We start from the raw sequence: 13910 nt of genomic DNA on the forward strand, positions 1-13910 counted from the left end.
ATTATTATTATTATTATTATTATTATTATTATTATTATTATTGTTATTATTATTATTATTATTATTATTATTATTAAAATCTTGATTTTTTTTTTTTTTTAATTATGTCATATTTTCAGGAATTTAAGGTCATTTCATAGGTAATTTTTCTGTGTTTTTTAGGCCAACAACTTCCGAGCTCCACTCATAAATATTCATTACAGTATTAATCGAAATGCATACACAAATTTCCTAATCATTTATAAATTACACATGCTTTACACTGATTTCTACATTCTAGCTACAACACATCAGTTGTATCAGATGAGATCAATATTTGTAATCGCTGTACACGAGCATCTGATCTTACTTTAATTCTAACATTCGCTGACATCACTCAATGCTCAAGAAATGTCATGAGATGTATAGACTAACTGTAAAAAAAAAATCGTATGATGTTGCAGACCCAATTCTGATGAATCAACAGACATACCACTGGACCCCATATGTGCTGTGACAGAGTGGAGTCAATGGTCCAACTGCTCGGTCAGCTGTGGACGAGGAGTGCGCACCCGCACACGCAAGTATCAGATCCGTGAAGCCTACAAACGCTGCTCTCCACATTCCAACGCACCCGTTCTTGAACAAAATGATGAATGCTATGGAGTGGAGGGACCATGTGATTCCCAAGAAGACAGCCAGGTCAGTACATCTTTTTTTGTAAGAGACAGAACATTATAAAAGCCTTAAAATAAAATTGTTAAATAAACAACTTTTATGCTCGACCATGCCGAAATGTAGTAATTATACACCTGGTAGCAGCCCTTTAATGGACCTCATTAAAGTACACCTATTCATTAAAGTTCAGGTGTTCCACCAATCAGAAATTATCATTGTAGCAATATGAAAGTGCAAGTATCGATTATTCTTGGATATGCAATCGAAAGACAACTGTTGAAATCTCAAATGCAATATTAAACTCAGTCGAAAAAAACAACACACAAATTAACATCAATTCACCGTCATCTTCCAGCCTTTCACAAAGCACATTCCTGCAAATTCATTTCACCAATTGCACAATAAATCACCTATATTTGAAATAAAGTCAGTTTTTTTTTATTATCTAGTTTAATAAACCCTATTTCACCCTGAGGTATATTAGGGTTATAGTTGGCATCAAAATACATATTTTATAAGCAATAAACAATAATAAAATTATAATACAAAATTGTGGTCAAGCTTACAATTCACATGAATTATGTACAAGAATGCACCTTAATGAAAGAATGGATCGTTTCATAAAGCCTCAAGGCATGTCTCTATATTTATATCTAATGGTTATAGGAAGAAATATATATATATATATATATATATATATATATATATATATATATATATATTTCTGTTACTATAATAATTTGCGTTAATTGTAAATAATATTCAAATAAATTCAATTTGTCATCTCGTTTTTCAATATCTAATTCAATTTCAAGGTTATATCAAGATTAATGTTTATTTTACTCCCTAGATTATATCAAGGTCAATGTCGACATTTGTTTCTCGGAAAAAATCAATACTTTCGCGTCTGCGCACATCTCACAATTTACAAGGTATTGCACTAGGTCAGTTCCGCTCCTCAGTCAGATAAGAATAACATGAATACTTATGAATAATTTCAAAGTTAGAAATATGGTCGAGCATAAAAAGTCGTATGAAACTTGACTATAATGGTAATAAGATGCTCGTATGAAAATTATGAAACTCGCTTGCGCTCATTTCATAAACATACTCGCGTCTTAATTAATACCATTACAGGCTTGTTGCATAATGTACTATTTTAACATTCCTGTGTTAATTCTGAAACTATTATATTAGGAAAATTTATCTTAATTACTGATTAGTTTCAGCTTGTTTCAGTCATAAAGTACCATAATAGTTCAATATTAACACAGGAAAGTTATAAAAAGTTATTTATTTATAACAAATAATCAGTAATACAAGTGTTAAACATATGTAATCAGGATGTACGATGAAATAAAATGACAGTAAAACTCCTTCAATCCAGACCAGTCTGAAATAGCAATAAAATTGCATATCAGTTGAAAAAATAATTTTTTTTTGTAAAATTGTTAAAAAATTAATAATTAAATAATGGAAGAAAGATGATCTCTGTATTGATATTTAATGGTATCCTATATTTCACATATGAAAAAAGTCTGTAGTTGACACAATTTTCAGCGTGATTTCAATAATACCACTTAATTTTAGCAATCTTTTCCATCTTGGTGACTGGAAATTTTTCAGGAAATATTCCCGAAAATATTCCCAATGGCAAAGTTTCCAGGAATTTCTTATCACTGGTCCAGGCTTACTGATCACTCCGTCTATACATAGAAACAGTGTTCATTGGGGATGAGAAGACAACCTGTTGTTATTTACTTTCTTGTAAAGGAGGATTATTATATCATTCAATCTTCTTAATGTATCCAGCTGTTTGATGACAGCAATAGCGCAATAATTAATAATAGATCCCTATTAGAAACAACAACAACCAAATTTCTTGGCTTAAAAATCGATAATGTGTTAAATTGGAAAAATCATATTAAAGAAATTACCCCAAACTAAATTCAGCTTGTTTTGCTATTAGATCTATGCAAAAGATAGTAAATATCAATACCTTAAAAACAATATACTTTGCATACTTCCACTCGGTAATGAGTTTTGGAATAATATTCTGGGGAAATTCCACAGATAGTAACAATATATTTCTATTACAAAAAAGAGTAATTAGAATAATAGTAGGTGCCAAATCTAGGGAATCGTGTAGGACTATTTTAAAAAAACTACAAATAATGCCCATGGCTTGTCAGTATATCTTTTCATTAATAATCTTCCTCTTATGTAATCGTGAAAACTTTGTAACTAATTCAACAGTTCATAGCATAAATACACGTCAAAAAATGACTTTCATACTCCATCGGCAAGTCTATCGTGCTATCAAAAAGGAGTGCGTTATATGGCAGTAAAAATTTTTAACAGCCTCCCTATCGATATAAAAAATGAAACTCAAAACATAAAATTATTTAGGGCCAAATTAAAGAAGTACCTAATTTCTCAAGCCTTCTATTCTGTAGGTGAATTCATGACATTCAATAACACTTCATGAAATTGATACTAAAACTTTGTGTTGTACTAGTAGACTATATTGTAAATCTCGTCTGTATATATTTCATCTAGACTGTGACTATAAATTAAGATTTTATAATAGTATTAAGTTTTTTTACTTGTTCCATATTCTAGCTGTAAGCATGTATGAATACCATGCAATGTTAATAAATACAATACAATACAATACAACATAAGTCCACTGTAGTCTATTCAGTTGTTTTTCACGAAAAATGAGGGGTATTTTGATCGGTGTTCATTATAGAAGCCTGTTGCTAGTAGCCAGAGTTGGGGTGTCTCGTTATATGGTTCTTTTCAATATTAAACTTGCCTCTGATTGACTGGATGGTGTGACTTTTGGTGTTCCAAAAACTACTTTAGTACGATTCTTGGCATCTCTCAGTGCAGTCCCTACCTGGAGATCCGATTGAGGGACTATTTTACCTCCGGAGAATTTTACACTGAGGGACTCCATGAATCATAAGCAGTGAAAAATATAGTGGGACTGCGTTGGTGTTAATGCAGCTCATGTGGGTAATATATAGGCAATCATTTCAAAATGCCAAGTAAAGTAAATTTAGATAAAGTATTTAGAACTGGTATTTATTTATTCTGGCAGAGTTAAGGGTATATGTACGTGAATGACAAATATTATCAGAAAATGCAGGCTCTAAATTCCTAAAATTTTATAAGGAAATGAACTCACAGTTGGACAAAAATTACAAGGTACCACAACAAGACTTATTAGAACTTAAATATCTGATAAAAGTATAAAAAAAAGGTTACTAATAATATTTTTTAGAATCCACTTTTTACTTTAAATTAAATTTTCCAAAATTTGAAAATTTTCAAACATATTATTTCATAACTCCACAACCATTACAGATAGATTTCTGAAATTTTTTACACTGATTTAACATGCATTTATCCGAAAGGTAGAGTACAATAATGCCAATTTCTTTGAAAATAGAAAAATTAGGCCACGAAACATTAAGTAAATTTTAATATAGTTTGTATAGGGCAAATAAAAAATTAATTGTATTAAAATAAACGACTCTACATGTCTGAGAGTAGTCTACTTTTTAGAAATAAGTGTTTATTACATGCAGGAAAAATATTAAAGATGTCAGAGAGACCATAACAATGTTATGGTTACCAAATGATGTAACTACAGATTTTTTTTGTTTTTTTGTTTTTTTTTCATACTTTGATAAAACTGGTTTGAAAAATCTTATTAGTAACCTTTTTATACTTTTATAAGATATTTGAGTTCTAATAAGTTTTGTTGTGGTACCTTGTAATTTTTGTCCAATTTCGAGTTCATTTTCTTATAAAATTCTAGAAATTTAGAGCCTGCATTTTCTGATAATATTTGTGGTCGTTCACATACATATACCCTTAAGGCCATCATTGACATGTTCATGTTCTACATTTCAGGAAGGCGCGCCAAACTGCCCAGTAACAGGATGGTCTAGTTGGAGTCCTTGCAGTGTGACTTGTGGAAAGGGAAAGCGCCTTCGAACACGTCTGCCAGTGGCTTATAATGAAGAAACAGAAAGAATTTATGAACACTTGTACGATGGTTACAACAATCCACTAAGTATGGAGGATTGTGCTGATGCAAAAATTTTTGAGGAAGTTGATTGCATTGCCCCGATTCCTTCGTGTGAGATTACAGCGTCCATGGCAAAGGGTCAGTTTTACAAATTGTCATTTATTGAATAATTTCACAGGGAGCTTTACCTGAAAGCTAGATTTGCATGTCATTTATTGCTTAAAAATTCATAATGGTTGCCTGGAGCTCTGAACAATAAATGAAGCAGGGAATAATAAGTTAGTTACTTACTTACTTACTGGTTTTTAAGGAACCCGGAGGTTCATTGCCACCCTCACATAAGCCCGCCATTGGTCCCTATCCTGAGCAAGATTAATCCAGTCTCTATCATCGTATCCCATCTCCCTCAAATCCATTATAATATTATCTTCCCATCTACGTCTTGGCCTCCCCAAAGGTCTTTTCCCCTCTGGCCTCCCAACTAACACTCTATATGCATTTCTGGATTCGCCCATACGTGCTACATGCCCTGCCCATCTCAAACGTCTGGATTTAATGTTCCTAATTATGTCAGGTGAAGGATACAATGCGTGCAGCTCTGTGTTGTGTAACTTTTTCCATTCTCCTGTAACTTCATCCCTTTTAGCCCCAAATATTTTCCTAAGAACCTTATTCTCAAAAACCCTCAATCTCTGTTCCTCAAAGTGAGAGTCCAAGTTTCACAGCCATACAGAACAACCGGTAATATAACTGTTTTATAAATTCTAACTTTCAGATTTTTTGACAGCAGGCTAAATGACAAAAGCTTCTCAACCGAATTATAACAGGCATTTCCCATATTTATTCTGCGTTTAATTTCCTCCTGAGTGTCATTTATATTTGTTACTGTTGCTCCAAGATATTTTAATTTTTCCACCTCTTCGAAGTATAAGTCTCCAACTTTTATAGTTCCATTTCGTACAATATTCTGATCACGAGACATAATCATATACTTAGTCTTTTCGGGATTTACTTCCAACCCTATGTCTTTACTTGCTTCAAGTAGAATTTCTGCGTTTTCCCTAATAGTTTGTGGATTTTCTCCTAACATATTCACATCATCCGCATAGACAAGAAGCTATGTAACCCATTCAATTCCAAACCCTCTGTATTATCCTGAACTTTCCTATTGGAATATTCTAGAGCGAAGTTAAAAAGTAAAGGTGATAGTGCATCTCCCTGCTTTAGCCCGCACTGAATTGGAAAAGCATCAGATAGAAACTGGCCTATACGGACTCTGGTGTAAGTTTCACTAAGACACATTTTAATTAATCGAACTAGTTTCTTGGGAATACCAAATTCAATAAGAATATTATATAAAACTTCTCTCTTAACTGAGTCATACGCCTTTTTGAAATCTATGAATAACTGATGTACTGTACCCTTATACTCCCATTTTTTCTCCAATATCTGTCGAATACAGAAAATCTGATCAATAGTCGATCTATTACGCCTGAAACCACACTGATGATCCCCAATAATTTCATCTACGTATGGAGTTAATCTTCTCAAAAGGATATTCGACAAAATTTTGTACAACGTCAACAAAAGTGATATTCCTCGAAAGTTACTACAGTTAGTCTTGTCCCCCTTCTTAAAAATAGGTACGATTATGGACTCCTTCCATTGTTCTGGTACAATTTCCTTTTCCCAAATTGCAAGTACAAGTTTATAAATTTCGCTAGATAATATGCTTCCACCCTCTTGTATTAATTCTGCTGGAATTTGATCAATACCTGGAGACTTGTACTTTTTCAGGTTTTCTGTCGCAATATAAGTTAGTTACATATATTAATTTCTATGTCCACAGAAATATGTCAGTTACCAAAAGAAGAAGGCTCGTGTACTGGAAATAACAGTCGGTGGTATTTCGATTCTCAAGAGGAAGGCTGTGTGGAGTTCACCTACTCAGGCTGTCGTGGGAATAAAAACAATTTCTTAACACTGGAGCATTGCGAAAGTGTATGCAAGAATTATAAAGGTATTGTATTTGAAAGCAATAACCATAATCTGATTTCTGACTAAAATTAGTTATCATTAATGAAAAATAGTCTGCAAAAATGCGTGCACAGTACGTACAATGTTAATTTGAAATTACATTGTGTAACAGTTGAACCACTTCTGCTGGGCCTGCCCAGATTTCGGCACTTGAAGCATTTGGACGAGGGAAAAGAGAGAATTAGGGGTCGGAATAAAGAGATGTAACTGTAGGAGGCGGACAATAGATCGTTGAAAATTGTAGCTACTAGATTTATTTATTTAAATTTAAATATACAGAATAAAGAATATAATTACAAACAAACAAGAGAAATAGAAATAAAATAATACAATCAATATAAAAAAGGAGATACAGTAGTATTAACAAAATTTGAGACCTAATGAGGAGCGCTCGTGTTCGGTTGCAGTTCAATAGGCCTATAAGAGAATATAAAATAAAATAAAATAGGAAATAAAATTAAAATTACAGTTACAGAAATTATATAATACAATATTAATATAAGAGAAATATAGAAAAAAAAAAAAATAAAAATAAATAAGTAAAATAAAATAGGAACTAAAACTTAAATTACAGCGGCAATGGAATTATATAATATAATATTAACACTAGAGAAGAATAATATCTCACGTGAAAAGTAGGACTATATATATATATATATATATATATATATATATATATATATATATATATATATATATTGTGAATTTTATTAGTAACAACAATGTAATTTATTCGCCACAATAATTCCTTTCTACAATCCACCTTAAACGCTCTCGTCAACAATTGGATCTTCACTCAACACAGTATTCGTTATAGCACTCCACCGACGACAATGACAACTTACTTGGACTATTACGCACAACAACGAACTGTTAATCTTAACTAATATTTACACAGTACTATTTACAAATCAGAACTACCAGTTCTCAGTTCACAGTTCTTCTATCTCAGTCACTCGAGTTCACAGTATCTCGAACCACAGACCTTCAGAGACAGTTCACTGTACTCGAACTCGGGTCCCTCCAACTGCGATCCACTGCACTCGAACTCAGGTCCCTCCAACTGCGGTCCACTGCACTCGAACTCAGGCCTTCGGATGCTGACGCAGATGCGGACGCACACTCGAGTCGAACTCCGGCACACAAGTCTGGCTTGCTTGCTCTGGCTTTCTCACTGACTGGCTGACTAATCAACTGAAAACTCTGCTGTCGTTCCTTCGCGTCCGTAATTTATAACCACAGCGACGTAGCCTCGAAAGTTCGAATTCGCGAGTCTTCCATTTCGACGGATTTCTCGGCCTCTCTAGGCAAGCAGAAGATGCGCGCGCACACTCTCTCCACTCTCTCGCCGCGTTGGCCCTCTCCCCTCTCAGCCGCGCGCCATTCCAAAGTGCTCCGCGCGATCTTCTCTCTTGCGGGACGCTGGTCGTGAGTTCGAATCTCACGTCGCTGTCACAATATATTTCAAAATTATAGAATACAAATATAATATAGGTTGATTAATTCATACACATAGGCTATAAATTTATTTAATCAAATTGAAGATATTAACACGTTTCTAATCCGAGGGCCAAAATTAATGCTATGCTTTAGACCAGCAGATGTGAGACATTTAGGTTCTACTAATGTTGAATTAATATTTCGTCTTGTGTCATAATTATGTGTCTTTAATACAAACTTATTACGATTTTTATGATAAAATTTTAACAGCGTATACTTATAAATTTGTTCAATATTAAATACATTAAATTCAGAATAAATTAATTTGGTTGGATAATCGAAACGTTTTTTCAAACAAATTTTAATTATTCGTTTTTGTAGTAAATTTAACGGACTAAGATTAATTTTTGTACTTCCACTTTCGATTTTTCTTTACTCCTTCCTTTGCTACCTCCCACCTCTCTGCATCCTCTTCTTTTTCTTTAGGTCTCACTATTATACTATTCCATGGCCATCAGTTGTTACAATTGTGATATTTCAAAATGAAATTAGAACTTACCTTAACGATGATTCGAACATGCTTCATCACATCCTGATTTTGTATCAAGCAGCACATTTAGAATTTTCACAATCAGATGATATTTCATCTGAGTTTGTACAGAAAAACAATAAGATTTGAGAGAACGATTATGGTTACGAGACAATTAGAGAAATTGTCCATTACATGATGGTTGTTAACGATATTACAATTGCACCGCAGGGAATGGCATTGGTGAAAGAACGCAACAAACTGCAGACCACAGACGAAGAATAAAAACAATACTTACTGTTATTAGTGAAAGAGTTCAGGTAGAGACACCCTGACACCAAAAAAATCTACTTCTTTGGCCTAGTAATTGCCATACAGACTTCTAAAAATCGTTCTAAATATTGTTAGTTCACTAGATTTAGTTGTGTATAATGTTCCATTTTGTAGTAAGTACTTACAAATAACATTGTAGTGTATGTGTAGAAAACTAATATGTGTTCATGTGTTTTTTTTTATACAAAACTTCTATGCTTCGTAGCGACTCCTAAAATCCACTTTCTCACAAGCAGGGACGTCGCTAGGGGGGTGCGAAAGGGTGCGCAAGCACCCCATAAAAATCGGAGCACCCCTGTCCGCACCCCAAAGGGCAATTTATTAACAAAATACTAGGCATAGATTATTTTGAAGAACAAAAACAAACAAACAATTTCTTGGATGTGAAAAAACAACTACGTCCCATAGTGTATCGTAATGGATGTGATGAGCAATAATAATAATAATAATAATAATAATAATAATAATAATAATAATAATAATAATAATAATAATAATAAGAATAATAATAATATTAATTATAATAATAATAATATTAATTATAATAATAATATTAATAAACAGATATCTGTCCTTATACTGCTTGTTTGAGGCTTGAAAGTAATGTAATTTTCCCTAAGATAGGTTACTAGCCTTATCATTAGGTAGTCCAGTAGTGGGGCTGCCACTTTTAGCCTCTGGACAGGCTTGTAATGCAGCATTTCCTCTGCATTTGATGAAACAGTTATACCGCTGTGACTCAGTCGCCATTTCCTCTTTGGTAGAAACAGGGTGGACCACGGGAACAAATTCTAGGAATAATAAACAATGCATTAAAAGCTAAATTAGTACAAAAATCTACAAGAATAAAAATATATAATACACTAGCATTACCCACCCTTTTATACGGAAGCGAGATTTGGTCATTAAAGAAAAAAGACGTGAACAGAATCAAAGCAACGGAAATGAAATTTTTGAGGAGGACAGCAGGATATACTCTTTTAGACCGAAAAGGAATGAAGAAATTTTAGAACAATTAGAAGTAGAGTCAGTAGAAGAAAAAATCACCAGATACAAATTCAATTGGCTAGATCATGTAAGAAGAATGGAAAATTCAAGAATCCCAAAAATTATGATGCAGTATAAACCTAGAGGACATCGTCGACCAGGAAGACCTTTAAGAAGACTGCTAGATGGGGCCGAAACAGGTCTACAGAGGCCTAATTCGTGAAGGATGATGATGATGATAAACAGATGTATAGTATGCGCGCAAGTGCATGAAAGAACATTTTGGATTTTTTATGTACCACATTTTTACAGCTCGCACCCCATTTTTAAATCTCGCACCCCATCCACACCCCCCTTGCTCTGATCCTGGCGACGTCACTGCTCACAAGATAGAACAAGTTTGCGAACTTCACACAGTGTGCTTACGTTGGCAGCACCGCACAGACAGCTCATTAAGGTTTTATAACCTTAACACACAGCTGTGTTCGTGTCGATGTGTGGCATTCATTGTTGTTGTTGCCTTCCGTTGCGAGAATGTCAGAGCACGACACATCTGTAAGAGAGTTTTTTACAAGTAAATGTAGTGGAACATTTTACTTACTCACCTGATCTGGCTTCCAGTGACTATTCTCTTTATCCGAAGATAGAGGAAATATTAAAAGGAAGATATTTTGATTACATTCTAGACATCTATTAGGCGCTGGCATCAGTGCATAGCTTCCTAAGGGCATTAGTGATATTCAGCAATGAGGTATATGTAATACTTTTTCTAGGATGAGTTCGAAAACTTATTGTCGGACGTGTATGTAATGACTACATTTCATTTTATATACAGTAGAACCTCTATTATCCGTGGTAATGAAGGGGATGAACTGAACGATTAATCGAAAAAATCGGATAATCCGTACCGTAAAATATTTTCGTAAATGAAGTGAATAATACTTGAAGTTTCGTAATTTACTCCGTAATCTTGTGTTTAACATGCTAGGTAGTGGATCAGAAGTTCACTAATTTAAGTTCGGTTGTCAAGGACGTGTTTTTAAGGGGCAAAGAAATTCCTTGTGATGGCTGTAAGTGGGAAGATAGGAATAGTAGAGGTTTCATGTTATACATAGATTTACATACTCTATACTTTATTAAATCGCGCACAGTTGTAACATCAATCTCGTATTCTGATGCGAGATGAGCCACAGTTTCTCTTTCCCCAAATCATTCAATTATATGCATTTTTCGATACTTGTCACAAAAGTTTTCTTTTAACACTCATGCAATATATTTTATATAGAAATTGCACAGTTTGGCAGTACGAACAGTAGACCAAACTGGAAGTGTAAGGGCTTGTAGGCTAATAACACACTCTAGAAAAAAAAACGTACTAATATAACGTACAGTAGTACTCCATATGTTTCTGTAGCAAATAATAAAAAAAAAGGAAAAAAAGAGCGAGCGAAAGACAGTCGGATAATCCGTTAATAGGGTGTCGGATAATCGAGATTCTACTGTACTAGTATATGTTTTGTATTTAAAATTGAGGAAAACAGGAATAAATATCATCAATTCGGTAACGTACTTGGTATAGTGCTGGCCTTCTATGCTCGAGGTTGCGGGTTCGATGGCATTTAATTGTGTTTAAATGCGAAAGGATCATGTCAGTAGATTTACTGGCATGTAAAGGAACTTCTGCGGGACAAAAAATTCCAGCACACTGGCGATGCTGATATAACCTCTGCAGTTGCGAGTGTCGTTAAATAAACCATAATTTTTTTATTATTAAGATCTTTATAATTCAGACTCTTACTTAGTGCACAGTTGCTACGATATTGTCCATTGATTTTACAACTTTTTAATTTCATTTAATTTATTGTATTTAATAGTTCTTATATCAGCATTCTAGCTTTGAGATGTGGAACAAGTAAAAAATTGTACAGGAATATATACAGTTGTATATATAGTAAGTATATTAATTTAATTTACAAGCACAAACAGTTTATCAACTAAGTGGAATGTATGAATATGCGGAAACTTTGTTAATTCTATCACTCATCTGTTTTTCATAATAAAATTCTTTGTAGCAAAATAAAATATAATGTAATGGAGCTGTGATATTCTGAATAGATTTATTTGAAAGTCTTATTTTAGAATTTTTTAATCTCTCTTATTAAGTTATATTGGCTCCCTGTTCTTACGCATGCTACACTCTTGAAGAGGACCTGCGGGCAAACAGAACTGCTCGACTGCAACAATATGGAGTTTCTTTATCGGGAGTTATCTCGTATAATCTGCAAGGATCTGGAAGACTGGATCAGAACTGTGGTATTATGTTTGTATTTGTGTATACTACATTTTATGTCTCAAGGTTTAGAATACGGATAGGTCTTTTTTTTTGTAGGAGTATTGAAATTGATTAGCTAGCATTATATTACGTCTGTGATTATAGGTTATATAGCCGAGGAGGCGGGACCTGTCATGTAAGCTCTGCAAGAAGCGAAAGAATGAGCTTTCATAAAGAGATTTTATTTCATGATGGTTAATATTATACGAATCTTCAGACACGGAAGTCCATCTCAAACTAAACCCTATCTTCCCTGTATGTACATTGGTGATACAGCCACGGTACATGGTATTGTCACAGGACAGGTCTTGTCTTCTCTAGTGTACAGTTTTCACATTTTCTTCTCGATCTTCCTCGCAATTCCATTTTATCGTTCTTTCTAAGTTTATTTTTATATTTATCACTATTCATTGCTTCTACAGATTCATTTAGTTACACTTTTACCATTTGCACTGTAAGTCCTGATTCTTTAATTGAAGAGCTCCCCAGAATAAAGTGTAACCAACAAATCTATAATACACGTTTCAGGCAAATGGGAAATAATTTCAGGGGGACATTTCGTTAGCCTAGCAGAACCATTTGACTCATCAAGGATAGAAGTTATTTTAGTTATTGGATGTATTAATTTATTGTTATAAATGAATGCTTCAAAATTACTTTTTCCATGTAGAGCACATATTTAATTAATTTGTTACATCCTTTTTCCGGGGAGGTCTTAAATTAGTTTACTGTCCACATATTTGCAACTCGTCACTGATTATACTTCTTAATCTCAGCCCCATATTGTTCAGTCGCATCGAATACCTCTTTAATTTTATTCTCCATATCCTTAACTGTCACTATTTCTGACCCGTTCTGTGCTGTTCATATCTGCTGTATTTCTGTCTCTTTCTTCCGTTTTATTTAATAGTGTTATGTGAATTATCGTGACTATAAGCAGTAATACCAAGTTCAACATTTCTTTTCTTTTCTTGAATAGTAGTTATTAATGATTATACCAAGTACTCATACATACATACAGACAGATAGCCTCCACAACAACGTGTTGATAATGTGGTATGGTATTCTTTTTTTGTACGAGTATTGTAATGTTTGTATATTTGTATGGAGGGATAGATGTATATACCAGTGGTCAGCAAAGATTATGTCATATAAAATGCAGCCCGTAATACCCAGCAAAGGGGAAGGTAGAAGGAGGAGGATGCTCAAACTGCTTAACTTTGAATGTAATCGTGAAAACTTTGCGACTAATTCAACAGTTCATATATAAATAACTTACTCGTCAAAAATACTCCATCGGCAAGTCAATCGTGCTTTCAAAAAGGAGTACATTATATGGAAGTGAAAATGTTTAAGATTATTTGTGGCCGAGTTAAAGAAGTACATACCTAATTTCTCATGCCGTCCATTCTGGAAGTGAATTTATGACATTCAATAACAACGCTGCATAAATGTTTCTGTATCAATATTAACCCCTTGTATTGCACTAGTACAGCGTTTCTCAAACTTTTTTGAAGTGGGGACCACTTTTTAAAGTCATTACAGTTCCGCGG

At 33.7% G+C, this 13910-nt stretch overlaps 1 protein-coding gene across 7 annotated transcripts in view; it reads left to right on the forward strand.

Moving 5' to 3' along the window:
• The window catches only part of LOC138697644 (spondin-1-like), a 741699-nt gene that overhangs the window by 234277 nt on the left and 493512 nt on the right, over window positions 1-13910 (forward strand). For 6 of the 7 annotated variants that reach the window (XR_011331591.1, XR_011331590.1, XM_069823071.1 and 3 more), the window contains exons 10-13: window positions 444-681; window positions 4582-4837; window positions 6549-6719; window positions 12231-12338. Coding sequence is in view for 5 of the 7 variants with exons in the window: in XM_069823071.1 (XP_069679172.1) it covers window positions 444-681; window positions 4582-4837; window positions 6549-6719; window positions 12231-12338 (773 nt within the window). In the remaining 2 variants the exon portion in view is untranslated. The remainder of the gene's footprint in view (window positions 1-443; window positions 682-4581; window positions 4838-6548; window positions 6720-12230; window positions 12339-13910) is intronic. The other variant, XM_069823073.1, reaches the window with a different exon arrangement.

This window comes from Periplaneta americana, chromosome 4, assembly GCF_040183065.1.
Source record: "Periplaneta americana isolate PAMFEO1 chromosome 4, P.americana_PAMFEO1_priV1, whole genome shotgun sequence".
Taxonomy (NCBI): domain Eukaryota; kingdom Metazoa; phylum Arthropoda; class Insecta; order Blattodea; family Blattidae; genus Periplaneta; species Periplaneta americana.